We start from the raw sequence: 14,954 nt of genomic DNA on the forward strand, positions 1-14,954 counted from the left end.
ATATAATATAATATAATATAATATAATATAATATAATATAATATAATATAATATAATATAATATAATATAATATTATATTATATTATATTATATTATATTATATTATATTATATTATATTATATTATGCAATATATAATGTAAATAATAACATTATAATATAATATTATATATTAAAATATTAAAACATTGACAATAATAATGATAATGATAATAATAATAATAATAATAATTTTTTGCCCCTTTTTTTTTTTTTTTTTTTTTTGCTTTACACACCCTGGATGAATTCCCAGGACAATGTGATGCAGAGCTCAACATCACATCCACATGTACCTTAGATTCAAGGCTAATTTATTTTCTAGGGGACTGCTGATTTTAAAAACCCCAGTTTTTAAAAGAAACGTTCTGTATCCCAGGATTTCTCTGGGCAAATGGGTTTTTGGTGAATTATTTTTTCAGTTCAGTTAATGACAAATTAAATTAGAGATCCACCAGCAGCAGTGCTTTGCTTTGCACACATCCTCAAAGGCACATTTTAGCTCCTACCAAATTTTGAGAATTTACATTCATGTTAGAAGGAAATGAGTCTATATTGTGTATTCTTTGATAAATTTTGCCATTGTTTTTCTCTTTTAAGTGCTCCAGTGATTTAGTGGTAAATAGGAAGTCAGGGGCTGGTTCCAACACAATCATTTCATCTGTTCTCTGTCTAAATATTTACTGACTTCCCAAGCAGGAGAGTTACTCATCCTCTTGGAGGTGCAGTTTAGCATTAATTAAAATATATTACAGGGACGACCCATTTACCTTCATTTCCAGCTTGCTGTAGTGCAGGTGTGAGACCAGTTGTAAAAGCCAGAAACTCAGGAGTTTCACAGGGTGGGAATAAAACACCCAGGAGGAGACTCAGCCCTCTCTGTCTGCAGCTTTATCAACTGTGGTGCATGGATGGTACTGCTGAAGGTCTGCTCTGAAATCCCTGCTCCAAAAGCCATCCAAGGCTATGGAATCTGATAAGGGGCTTTGATAAGGAGCAGCTAAAACACAATTTAGAGCCTATCAGCCTGGGGAATTGTCTACATTTGATCTTGTCTTGGTAGGAGAGAGCTTTAAGCCAGGTCTCCAGGATGAGCTCGAGGTTATTTCAGCTCTGTTTGCTGCTCTGCCCCTTTTAAATGCTCATTCTTCTCAATGTCAAGGATTAACAACTATTTAAATCCACTCATGACTTTATTTTCTCATTTCTAGCATTTCTTTTATTTATTTCTTATTTAACTTTTGAGTCCTAATCCTACAATCCATCAAGGATTAGCCTCTGTGATTGCATGTGATTTTTCTTCTGGTAAATAGCAAGCTGGGAAGTGCTGCAGGAATGTTTGGCCATGAGAATCAACCTCGTGGCTCCATGGGGAAGTGGATTTATTATTTTCTTGGAGGATTCTCCCCAGAGTCTCTTTTGAGTCCATCCCTTCAAAGCCCTGCACAGCCTCATATATTGTTCCAGGGCAGGGATGGGTCTGATGCCCTTCTGTGCCAGCAGGAGAGGATTGTTCTGGACCAACAGCACCAGCACAGCTCCCAGCCTTCCCAGAAACTGAAAACAGAGGCCACCCTGATTAGGGACTGGCAGGAAAAATGCATTTTATCACTTTATCATGCTGTATATAGAATAGGAAGTGGGTCTGCAAACCCCTGGATGGGCATTTCCTGTTCTGGTGGCTACACAAAGCTCTGGAATGTTCTTGTGTCACCATGCTCCATCCCTGGAGGAGTTCAAAGCCAGCTTGAAGGGGTTTGGAGCAACCTGGGAGAGTGGAAGGTGTCCCTGGGTCAGAGACAGGCTGCTCCCTGCACTTTGAGAGTCTTTTGGACAGCAGCAGCATCCAAGTGTTTATTCCTTTTAAGTGAATCAACATGCAAATGAGCGTTAGAACACTAATAAATAAAAGACAAATTATGTTTTCCTTGCAAATCGAGCATATGGCTGGTGTGTGCTGAAGATTTAACAAGGATGATTAAGTGTAGACAACTGCTGAGGGGGGAAAGTCAGTCCCGAGGCAGAGGAGGCTCCAGAGCCTCTCTCCTTTCTGAGTTTGTTCTTTGGAAACTGCACCAGTTCAGAACTGAAACCACTGATTTTGATTTTTAATTGGAAGGATGGAACATCTCTGCTGTGAGGAATGGATGAGAGACTTGGGATTGTTCAGCCTGGAAAAAGCCCCAGGGAGAGCTCAGAGCCCCTGCAGGGCCTGGAGGAGCTGCAGGAGAGCTGGAGAGGGACTGGGGACAGGGATGGAGGGACAGCACACAGGGAATGGCTTTAAGCTGACAAAAGGCAGGGATGGATGGGAGATTGGGAATTCCTGGCTGGGATGGAATTCCCAGAGCAGCTGTGGCTGCCCCTGGATCCCTGGCAGTGCCCAAGGCCAGGCTGGACATTGGGGCTGGAGCACCTGGGACAGTGGAAGGTGTCCCTGCCATGGGAATGGGAAGGGCTTTATGGTCCTTTCCAACACAAACCATTCTGTGATTCCATGAATTTTACACAGAGATACAGCAGTGATCTCATTTATTTCTTGGCTTCCCACCTTGTACAAATATCCCCCCTTCCCATTCAGGACTCATTTTTGCAAGGCAGGTGTTAAAATCACCTTTTCCTCAGAACCACTCACTGCTCAGATCAGAAATTATTTTCCTCTATCCAGGGAAATGCTGATTGGAATTATCACAGATATCTTCATACTTGATCAGGAAGGAGTAATATGATTTTCCTCCTTCTCAAGCTCAGATAATTATCCACAGCCCTGCAAAACCGGTGTAAATTGAATCAGAAATGGCTGCACCAGGGCAGGCTCCTGACACACTGAGGAGCAGCCAGGCTGCAGCTGCCTGCAGGAACCTGTGAGGAAATTTTGGAGAGATTTGGATATTTGGATCTGGCCTTAAGCCTTCAAAACTTTAACCAGAGATGGCAAATTGTGGCTCAGTGAAATATGACATTTGAGATTTCAGTAAAAGCAGACCCCTCCAGTACTAACTTTATTTTCTCTCTGCCAGATAACCTCTTCAAACCAAAGGAGAGAGTCATTCCCGAGAGGGAGATGCACATGAGATCTAAAAGGTACAAATCCCTCTGCTTTACAGTTTGTCCATGGATTTTTCTCTGTTCTATCAGCTTAGATTTGGGCAGCCCTGCCCTTTCAACACCCCCATGGCAATGAAAACCAAACCCTCATCAGGTCCTTCGTGTTGAACACCCAAAAATGGAAGCAGTGAGGTCACTTTGGATTTTTTCCCCCAGATTATGGCACAGAGGATGCAAAACCAGGACTGTCCAGCTTTCCCTTCCAAATCCTGGGAATTCTATCACTGATTTTAATGGGAAAAGATCAGAAGCCACCTTTTGAATGGCAACTCCTGTTATTTTTAGAATGGAAAGATTGTGTTGTCCTTGGTAAAACATGTTCCTAATGACAGTGAAAAAATGTAAACAGTTTGCAGACTTACAATGATGGTTTTCTTATATTTTAGAAGATTACTTGAAAATGATTGCTTGATACTAATTGTGTGACATAAATACAACAAAAAACCAACCATGTTCACCCAGATTCTGGTTTGAATTTTGTTGCTACAAATTGGAACCCACTTCACTGAGCTCATTAGAAGCTACTGCATTGAAATCACCTGATCCCATCTCTTTCTTAAGTTTTTTTGTTCCAAAATCAGAATTTTCAGCAAGATTTGAAACCAGTCAGATTTCATATCAAACCATGACTGTTCATAATTTATCACTCCCATGCCATAAATCAAATTTAAATACTTAGAGATGCCCATTACAAGTATTGCACGGAAGGCAAATATTCCCTACAGGAAAAATTAATTATTTGTGAGCCCCAGGGATGACATGAACTCTGCTTTCTGAATTCCTGACAGGATTTATGACAATTTACCTGAGGTCAAAAAGAAACAAGAAGAGAAGCAGAAGCGGATCATCATCCAGAGCAACAGGCTGCGTGTGGAGATGTTTAAAAAGGTGAGGATTTCCTGTGATTTCTGGAGCAAATGCAGCTAGTAAATCTGAATCTGGGATGCCAACTCCACCTCACCTCCTGTATCACTAAACATTTCTATCACCTCATGGGTTTTAACAGTATTTTAAAGCATTTTTGTATTTTATTTTTCTAGCAATTACTGGACCAGCTCCTCCACAGAAACACGGAGTGACAAAGGAGTCTCTTGCTCATCATCCTAATTGGATCTTGGATGCCTTTGACTTCTAGATAAGCCATAAAATTAACTGTTATCTCAATTACCTGGAGGTATTTTTCTTATCATTGGCTCCTTGTATAAAGAAAGATCATTTATGTTTCAATTGAAATTTTAAGGCAACTTTCTTGTAATCAAAAACAGCCTAAAAGGGAGCACAGCTGTTCCAGAGCATCACCTTTTGGTCAGTTTACCCAGAGGAAATAATTTTAAGAATTTTTAATGCAAATACTGAATTACAGGGGTATTATTTATCTTAATCTTCTTTTAAAAAGCACACTTCTCTGTAGCAATAGCCCAGTGTTTATAATACATGGAAAACTTATTTCTCTGAAGTATTTTATTAATTGATTTCCTGTGAGTTAAATCCTTGAAGAAAACTGTTTTATTTGTTATGTTTAGGAACCAGTTGAAATAGCATTACCACATCATCAGAGCAACAGCAGTTTCACATTAATACTTAACATTCCAAAAGGGACCAATATTTCAGCTTTCTGAAGAACTCCATTCCTGTTCATAGAGTGAAACTACCTAGCAAGCTCTCCCATTAAAAAAACCCAATATTTAACTATTTGTTTATAACACTTTTTCACGTTTTTTCATTGTAACATACGTTTTACTCCACTTCTGTGAGCACAAAGTGTTTCTAGAAATGGCAGATGAAGGAGTGGTGCCAAGAAGGATGTTTGCATCAAAAACTTGCAGAACTCAAACCAGCTGTCACGTTTCCTCCAAAAAAATATTTAAATCTTTATTTGTACATGTTGGAAGTAAAAACAAGCAGCTCACAAACCAATGGAGTTTATTTATGGAATAAAGCATGAGGATAATATTGATCCAAGCACTGTGTTTTTATTTGGTGCTGTTAAATAAAACAAAATTATTGAAACTGCCTGAGAAGTCGTGCCTTTGTACCCACAAATCCCATGGGGAAAAACCACTGCCCCTAAAAATCACTGCAAGTGTTAAATTCTGCTGCACAAAGTTTGAGCAGGGGTCTGAATGGGGCTGGAATTTGGCCTTTGGTGGTTCTGCTTTGTTTTCCCAATCCAGCCTGGGATGTAAGGTCAGGATTTTTTGGAAGAGGGATGTTTGTGAGCCACTGGGACAAGCTCCAGCTGGGTGACCTGTGCTGGACACAGGACTGGGGTGTTTTGTGCTCTGTTTCTGTTGGATTGTTTTGCCTTTTTGTGGTTCAGCTTCCCAGTTAACGTAGGAATAACGATGGGAATTTTTGCTCGCAGAGGAGACAGAGATCTGTTGAACAAATTTATTCCAGATAGATATCCTCAAAAACTCATCAATAGTTCAGTCCATTGGGAGAGGATGTGGAGGGTAAGGCAGTGAGGAAGGACCTGCCAGCTTTTCCCTGAAAAACACCTTTTTAACTAAGGAAGTCATTCTGCACTGGAAACCAAACCAAGGCTCAGCAAAGGGACACCAAGAAGGATTCTCTTCCAAGCTTTCATCCTGTCCTAGCTCACTATGGCCAGAGACATTTCCTACAGGATCAGTACCCAGATTCTCTTTTATTTCAGTAGAAACTGAACACTTCTCCCCCTTGAGTCCTCACATTCTGATTTTTGACTTCAGGAAAATGCAGCTTTGGTTCATCAGGTCTGCACCCTCAGGTGATTATTTCCTGCACATCTGGGAAGTCAAAGAATGTTATTTACATTTCACCCTGCTTTAGTGGATGCCCTTAGGCCAGCCTGGAGTCTCACCCTAAAGCCACAGCAAGATATTCTGGCATGGAGAGAAAACATTTGGGGTTTGGTATCCATGGAGGACACAGCAAAATAATCACTCCCAGGTCAGGGGTGACACCAGAAGGGAGCCCCAAAACTTTCCCACTTCTTCTCTGACAGAGAGGAAGAGACAGGATCTTCCTCATTGGGAATGTTTTCCATGGAAATCAGGCATTTATCCTGCAGGATACCCAGGAATTCCAGGGAGATGGATTCATTTACATAGTCACTTGATGAACTGTCACAGATATATTTTATGAAAAATCCTTTTGCCAGGATTTTTTCTCCTGAGAAGCTGAGAAACCTCAGAGGAAAAGAAAAACAATAATTATCTGCTACTGTGGAATGAAACAGGTGCATCTGTGATTGGTCCATGTTGATTGTTTCTAATTAATGGCCAATCACAGTCAGCTGGCTTGGACTCTCTGAGAGTCAGGAGCTTTTGTTATTCAGTCTTCTATTCCTTTCAAGCCTTCTGATGAAATCTTTTTTTCTATTCTTTTAGTATAGTTTTAATATATCATTTTCTTTTAATATAATGCATATAATAAAATAATAAATCAGCCTTCTGAAACATGGAGTCAGATCCTCGTCTCTTCCCTCATCCTGGGACCCCTGTGAACACCACCACAATGAACCAAAGCTGCATTTTCCTGAAGTCAAAAGTCATAGAATGAGGACTCAGGAGAGAGAAACATTCATCTGCCATCCACAGCATGTCCCTACTCCATGCCCATATGTAAATGTATGTAAATAAATACGTGTATTTGACATGCTTCCCACTCTCTGGCTGGGAATATCAGGCAGAGGAGCTGATCCTCCTCGGGAACCATGGCAGCCAGGTGATCCTTGTGAGGAAATGAATGATGTGGGAAGAGCAGCACAGGCTCCAGGTGGGATTTCACCCCCTGGCACCATCATGGATCCCATGGAGCAGGGAATGACACCTCCACTGACCTGGTTTCCTCTCCCTCCTTGAGGACAGGCTACAACATTCACCTGCTGCATCCTCCCCTCCCCTGGCTCACAGCATGAAGCCAAGTGCATCAATCAAAGGGAAAAAAATCCTCTGGGTTTGTAAAAGGTTTATTTCCAAATGTTTTTATTCTCTCTAAACGTGATTGCTAAAACCTGCAGGACAAATCTGTGGCAGTCTGGGGTGGAATTTCTTGTGTACAAATAAGCTAGTGAGGAAAATGCATGATGCAAATCACTGTCTGGGAATGTTTTACATGGTACAAAACCTGTCCTTCAGAAAACCAAAAATTATCTCTGTTGTAAACCTAATTTCTCTTTCTGGGCTTGAGAAGAAAAAAAGTTATCTGGTAATGTATCCAGCAAACAATTCTGGCATTCATTACAGCTCTACAATCCATTCATTGTGACAGAAAATGGACTGTGCAGGAAAATGTCATTTCAGGAAAGCATGAGCCACCCAGGAATAGCCTGGACAAAGAGGCATCAGCTTTAGGAAGTTCAGGGTTAGGGGAAAAGTGGTGGGATCTCCCTTTGGCCAATTTAGCAGCAGATAACAGGAAAACTGGAGGTCACCCACCCTTGTCCAGCTGGAATTTTCCTTGTTGTTGGAGAAATTTGCAGACTGAGTTCAAGTTCTGTGGGTGTTGGTGCTGAGCCTTCGGGAAGGACACGTGAGGATTTCCAACAATGCTGGTTTGGGGGAGATTTGAGAGGGTTTGGGGGCATTCAGGCACACAGCCTGTGTGGACTTGTCAGCACATGGCCTTGGCATTGTCCTTCCCAAGCACAAAGGGCTGGAATCCTGCAGGAGTGGAAATGGAGCCCACATGGGGTGTCGGAGGTGTGCAGGACATGGTGTTTGTTTGTTTGCTGCCATCATTAATCTCATCTGCCAGACAAACCTCCTCAAGGGCTGGAAGTCATTGTGATGTAAAGGACTGAGGGTTCCAGTGTTCTGGGGATTTATTTAAACCCAAATATTTTCCTGTGTATGTGTATGCAAGCCATTAGTTACATCTTGGAGTTTACTCAGCTGCTCTGAGGGATGAGGAGAATGTCTGGGTAGGACTTTGGAGGGGTTTTACTGTTGGATATCTGGGACTGGTCACGTTAGTGCAATGTTTTCTGGGACAGAAATCCTGATTTACAAGGAAAACAACACACAAAAGCAGGGATAAAGTTCCTGGCAGCCCTGTGCAGAGGAAACCATTCCCTGACACAGCGAGAGCTCCAGGGCTGCAAACGCAGCTTGCCTCATGTGCAGGGGTGTTTGTCCCTTTGAGTGCGGGGACAGAAGTGCCTGTGTGCTCCGAGGGGTGGGTGATTGTCCCCCCAGGAGCTCTGAGAGGCCACTTGTCCCTGCTGGAGCCCCCCAGGGTCACATTTCTCCAGGCACTGTGACTGCGGCCTGTGTCGCTCGTTGCTGCTTTGGGATGTGGCCGGATCCTGTGGGATCCCCCTGGCCTGGCAGAGGTCAGCACCAGGAAATGGGGCTTGGAGAAATCCCAGCCCCATCTGCAGCCCCTTGAATAAAAGGGCATTTATTTCAACTGAAATGCAAATTTACCTGAGCATAAAACCAGATCAGAATGAAAGAAGCTACAGAAAATGCACCCAATTTACTGTTAGCGGAAGAGAACAGTGCATGCATGGAACTATTTATTAAGATTTGGTTAAAATATGTGTCTCCTTATGCCAAAATCCCAAAAATCCTTGCCCAAAATCCTCACCAGAGAGAGAGGAGCCTGTGATGCTCACTGTGTGTTGCCCCTCTGCCCATGGAGATGAGGTTGGGTCCTGGAAGGGACTTTTCTCCCAAGCTGGAGGTGTTCTGGGAAGTTATGGTTGTATCTATTGCAATTTCAGTTTAGCTGTGAGAAAACTGTTGGAAAAAGCTTGTAATGGATATTAGGAAGGAATTGTTCCCTGGTACAGCTATGGCTGCCCCTGGATCCCTGGCAGTGCCCAAGGCCAGGCTGGAGCACCTGGGACAGTGGGAGGTGTCCCTGCCATGGCAGGGGTGACACTGGATAAGATTTAAGGTCCCTCCCAACCCAAACCATTCCATGGGTCTGTATGAAACATCATTTTTATGCTGAGAACATAAAGCATCCTCCCTTTTTTTAGGTCAGGAATTTTACTTTTCCAAGTTCTCCTTGGCTCTGTACCAAAGCTGTGGGAGGTAGAATGACTTAATACTCATCTTAGGTGACCCACAGAATAAGATAATGAGGTGTATCCTCTCCCTACCAGCTGCAGAGTGATGAAAAAGTAAAAAGAACAAGAAAAAAGGAGAAGAAACTGCACCAATTTTCTCATGGTACACAGAGTTACACAAAATGATATAAAATAGGAGCAGTGCAATGAATGGCTTGAGGATGGTGTTGCATGGATAGGAATATGTAAAAGAGCTCTTAATTGCAGAAATTTGGTGGATATTTAAAAAATATTGTCACAGGATGTATTTTTAGACTTAATGTTTAAAATACTTTTATTTTCTGCAGTATCTTACCATGACTAGATTCAGTTAATATATAGCTTCAGTTTATATATTATAAATCAGTTAATACATAATTATAATGTACAAACACCTATCACAGAGAGGCTGCTCCATGGTTCTGGAGTTACTTCAAGTCCACAACTGGCTTGAGAAATTGGTATAAAATAGCAAAAAACTTGTTGGAAACAACTTTATCTTCAGCTTTTTGCTTGGGCCATGTGCTGTTTCACCATCTGATGGGCTCTTGCAGTTGTGCTTGAATGGAGAGACATCCATTCCTATTTACTATTTCTGTGGTTTTCCAGAACTTTTTGTGCCCTAAAGTGAGCACTTTGTATCCATGGCGTGGGGAGGATTAATAAAAATCCTGACCAAAGGGTGGTCAGGGGAATTGTGTCCAGTCTGAATGTGGGCTAATTCTCTGACTGCCGGGTAATGGTGTCTGGAAGGGAGGTCCCTCAGCAGTCATTTAATTCATTGTGATATATAACTGTGGCCAGGGAGTCAAACAAAAACCAGATTGAGGACAGGAGTCTGGTTTTGTAACTGGGTTGTCCTCTGAAATTGTGTCACTGCAGGAGGAGGCAGGGGAATGGGCTGGAGACAGATTTTGCCTTGATTTGGGGCAGAAATGATGAGAAAAGAGCAATGTTCTGGTTAAACCCCAGGGTGGGGTGGGAAGGAACCTTAAACCCATCCAGTGCCACCCCAGCCATGGCAGGGACACCTCCCACTGTCCCAGGTGCTCCAGCCCCAATGCCCAGCCTGGCCTTGGGCACTGCCAGGGATCCAGGGGCAGCCCCAGCTGCTCTGGGCACCCTGTGCCAGGGCTGCCCACCCTGCCAGGGAACAATTCCCAATTCCCAATCTCCCATCCAGCCCTGCCCTCTGGCACTGGGAGCCATTCCCTGTGCCCTGTCCCTCCAGGCCTTGTCCCCACTGCAGCTCTCCTGGAGCCCCTTCAGGCCCTGAAGGTTTTTAGTTTTCCCTGGATCCTCCTGCAGGTGAGCCCCCCAGCTCTCCCAGCCAGAGAAAGGGGCTCCAGCCCCCTGTTCCTGGAATTATTGGGGTTGGAAAATCCCTCTAAGGCCATCCAGGCTCTGAGCCCAGCAGTGCCACCGCAGCCACCCCTGAGCCTCGTCCGCAAGTGCCACCTCCTGCTCCCCACAACCCCAATGACAGCCCTGTCCTGCCCAGCCCTCAGTGCTGTCAGGGGCAGAATTTGCTGTAGATTTCCAATTTTTGGGGGAGTAACCCAGAGCTTGGATGTCCCATCCACACGAGTTCCCCGTGGGCAATGCTGTTCCAGTGAATTCCAGAGGAATCAATAACAAATCCCCACTGAGTGCTGCCAAACCTGGATTTGTAATGCTGCTGGGAGCACATCTCTAATTCTGGGGTTTGTCATGAGGTGAAAAAATACAACTCTGAGGGCTCTAAATGGGATTATGTAATGGCCCAAGCTAAACTGTGTGAAAGATGGATAATTATGGGCTGCCTGCTCTACCTAACACCATTAGTACACCATTAGTACTGTTACAAAACCAACATTTGACTCCCATTTGTTTTACTTTTGAAAAGTTTTTGCTGTGTTTGGGGCTCAAAGTTGTGCAACAGAACCTAACAGAAAATGCCTGTAATAAAGAAACTCTGTTTCATTCTTCCCTTCATAAATAACAGGAGATTAAGACCTAATTGATTTCATTCTCCTGTGATGGATACCACAGTAATTTTTAATGATTTCTCTCAAGTTTCCCATTAGGAATATTTATTTTTCTTTAAAAAATGCCCCCAAATATGCTGTCTTCCTAATTTACTGCCCCAGCTTTTATGATGATGGATGTTGCATTGTTCTGTGGTTTGCAGAGGGCTAGACAGGAATATTAAAAATATACGACTTCATAATTTTTAGTCTGAGTTGAATGCTGTCCTCTTGTGAGACATGTAAAATTTGTGGCTTTTTTTTCTTTCTTTTGTCTTCAGAGAGACAGTGAAATTTGAGGCAACAGATCAAAGCACTTATTGTCTAGTCTGGAGTAAAAAAAACCCCAAACCCCCTCACATATTTAATGGGTTATTTGTTGGATTTAAAGGGATTTCAGCACAGGACACCTTCCTGAAATATTGTCAGGAATGTCCTATTTGATACAAGGATCTTGGTGGAAAATCTTCACTTCTCAGTACTGAAATTTGTGGCAAAGCCTAAAATGGTGTTTTTTTCCCCATAGAGGTTTAGGGCTGTGCAGACTTCCCAAAGATTGTGTGTTTGCTGACTTGTTTGGGTTTTATGAAGGTATTTGCTCGTGTGGTACTAAACCAGAGCAATATTCAGCTTATGGGGTTTTTTCCTTTTCCTGGAGGAAGGCTGGAAGAGGAAAATGGTGATGGGTAAAGCTGGGAACCAGGGAATCACAGAAAATCCCAAGTTGGAAGGGTCCCACAGGGATCATTGAGTCCAGCTCAGTGATCACCCCAACAACCCCACTCTGGGAATGATGTCCAAACTCTCCTGGAGCTGTGGCAGCCTCGGGGCTGTGCCATTCCCTGGGGAGGAGAGTCAGCATTCTCTGGGCAAGAACCTTCCCCTGATCCCCAATTTAAACCCCCAGCCCAGCTCCAGCCCTTCCCTGGTCCTGTTCCCATCCCAGCCTGGAGCTGCAGACCCCACGAGTTCTCCTCCAGCTGCGCAAACCCAGATGTTCCTCCTTTGGCCCCTCCGATCCCTTCCCCACCTTCATGACTCTCCTTTGGACACTCTGATGGATTCACACCCTCAGCCCACATCCCTGGGGTGTTGGGGCTGTGGGGTTTGGGGGTTTTTGGGTGCAGGGTGCTGGTGGTGTCTGTGCTCACATAGAGCTCCGTGCTCTGACCCAGGGTTTGGGCAGCAGGAGGAGAATGTGTGAGCTTTGGGGCTTTGCGTTTGAACTGCTGAAGAATGTCAGGGTTGCTGTTGTTGCTGTTGAGGTCCTGGATCCTAGCAGGGGTGGATTTCTTTGTTTGCTCTTCCCTGAGCTCCTCTTGGCTTTTTCACCCCTGGCCCCGTGACAGCCGCCTGCGCCGGGCTCTGTGCAGCCTCCCCACGAGGAGCTCAATCAGCACTAAAGCACAGCTCGCTCCCCTGCCCTGCTGGAGAAAAGGAGCTGCTTTCCAAAATTCCACTGCCCGTGGAGCAGCAGGACAAACTGGGCAGGGACAACAGGAGAAGGGGAATGTGGTGGGCCCGTGGCACTCAGCACCAGCCCTGCTGTCCTTCCTCCAGGTACAAGCAATGCTGAATGGAAGGGGTTTGCCCTGTCTGACTGTGTTTTATCCCTGAGACAGACTGAGAATCCTGCCTCTCATTCATTAAATGCACCAAGAAGTTCAGGATGGCTTTGTCAGTTTTGTTTATGCTTGAATTTAATGTTACAGTGCTTTGTCACTCAGACAAGGTAGGAGTTGGTTTAGTTGTTTTCTCTGTTAAAAGAAAAACTCAGTTTCAGTGTTTAATTGGATGTTATGTTCTGTTGATTTGCCATAGCACTTCAAGGCTCTCTACAAAAGACCCTGTTCCTCCAAACAGCTCCACAAAATCCCAGCTTCGTAAGTGTGTCCTTTTTATTTCTGCAGCAAGGGAGAAACCTGAGTAAATCCTTGGTTCTCAAAGTCAGAAATTCCCAGAATGGTTTGGGTTGGAAGGGACCCTGAACATCCTCCAGTGCCACCCCTGCCATGGCAGGGACACCTTCCACTATTCCAGGGTGCTCCAAGCCCTATCCAACCTGGCCTTGGGCACTCCCAGGGATGGGACAGCCACAGGAGAAGCCTGTCCCTGTCCCTGAGCTCTGCTGGATCCCAGCTGGGCACTGGGATGCTGTTCACCCTTTATTTTGGATGAGCACCGTGGCCTTGTGGCCAGGGAGGAACCAGCTCTGCTCCCTCTTGCTCCCAGCTGCATTGGCCAACTCACAGTTTTGGGACAGAAATTCCAGATGGATCCAATATTGTGGGACCTTCAGGACAGGAAGGAAAAATCATAACCAAGGAGGGGAAGGCAGGGATGAATTTTTGGGTAAGAGAACAGTGAGATTGCTGATCTTGCATTGCATATCCTGGATGTCCCAGCGTGCTGCAGACTCATTGTGCTGCCCAGGGCAGCTCAGCAGCTCCTCAAGGCATGCACAGAGGGTGGAAACCTGTCCTTGGAGACTGGGAAATCCACAGGATCCATCCCTCAGGCATGTGCAGCAAGCAGGATTTACAGCCAGGGTTTGATGTCAGAGCTCAGCCCTGGTGATGCTGCTCCATGTCTGGAGGCTGGGACAGAGGTCTGCAGAGCAGAGCAGAGCTCTGTGGCTAAAGGTCAGGCTGAATTATGCTCTATCTATGCCTGGTAATTATAGAGGACTGTAATCTGCCACTGCAGTCACAATTCAGCAGGATCTTGATTGTGCAGAGAGTTAATGAAGTGAGGGAGGACTGGAGACACAAAGTCTCAGCAGCTGGCCGGGGGACACACAGATTTCAAAGGGAAAAGCTTTTTTGTTTTGTTTTGTTTATTCTGAGAAGGAAAAACTTTAGCCTGGAGGCCCCAAAACTGTAGATCCCTGTAGCTAAGCCCAGACAAGTCCTCATGCATTTTGGCACATAGGGGAATAATAAAAAAAAAAAAATCTGGATACTGCTCAATGCTGTGATTACAGTGAGGTTTCCTGGATATCCAAGAGGGGATCACAGCTGATCTGGGAAGATGTGAGAGCAGTGTTACAGAGGTGCTTTCTGCCCAGCTGAACCTCTTATCTTGAAATTGTTCAGCTCTCTGAAGTGGCTTAACCTCTCTTCATTTAACTCTGGCTGTAACAGAGGGATGCAAATCCTGCAGCAGACAGCTTTTCTTTTCCACCATTTTTCTTTTTCCTCCTTTTCCTTTCCTCACACACCCCACAGCATACCATAACCCATCTGACAATTAATATTAATTATTTACATTGCCTTGGAGCTCATGTTACCAAAGCATCACATTATCATAGCCTGAAGGATTTATTTACACTTAATCTATTCTCCCTCCACTCCTTATTTTTTCCCTGTTGTCTCCATCAGTCACTAATTCCTTCTCAAAACTGCTTTAACTGAGGGGAAACTAATGGAAATTCATGTTTCCCTTGGTGCACCCTCCTCCTTGCTGGTGTCTGTGTGTTAAGCTTGTTTCCAGGTAAGTTATTCCATGCTGCTCCCTTCCTCTCTGGACTGACCTTTCCAGTGCCAAGCGAACTAAAGCTCCTCATGAATCCCTAATTTGATGAGCAGAGGCCTCGCCTGTGTTGTCACACAGTCAAATATTCATGGTTTCAAATCACAAGTGCCCTTTACATCAGATTATTTCCACACCTCAATGCAAGCTGAGAGTCGGTCTGTGACCTGTGACAGTGGCACGGTGACAGGGCAGGGGGAGGCTGGAGGGTCCTGGCCATGGAATGACAA

General features: G+C 44.3%; 1 protein-coding gene across 4 annotated transcripts in view; it reads left to right on the top strand.

The window, feature by feature from the left end:
- C9H10orf90 (chromosome 9 C10orf90 homolog) overlaps positions 1 to 5,154 on the top strand; it is a 100,340-nt gene extending 95,186 nt beyond the window's left edge. For all 4 annotated transcript variants that reach the window (XM_063163005.1, XM_063163006.1, XM_063163004.1 and 1 more), the window contains exons 7-9: positions 3,057 to 3,120; positions 3,933 to 4,032; positions 4,185 to 5,154. In XM_063163005.1, the coding sequence (XP_063019075.1) occupies positions 3,057 to 3,120; positions 3,933 to 4,032; positions 4,185 to 4,223 (203 nt within the window). In that variant the 3' untranslated portion in view covers positions 4,224 to 5,154. The remainder of the gene's footprint in view (positions 1 to 3,056; positions 3,121 to 3,932; positions 4,033 to 4,184) is intronic.
- The last annotated feature ends 9,800 nt before the right edge of the window (positions 5,155 to 14,954 follow it).

This window comes from Melospiza melodia, chromosome 9 (assembly GCF_035770615.1).
Source record: "Melospiza melodia melodia isolate bMelMel2 chromosome 9, bMelMel2.pri, whole genome shotgun sequence".
NCBI lineage: Eukaryota > Metazoa > Chordata > Aves > Passeriformes > Passerellidae > Melospiza > Melospiza melodia.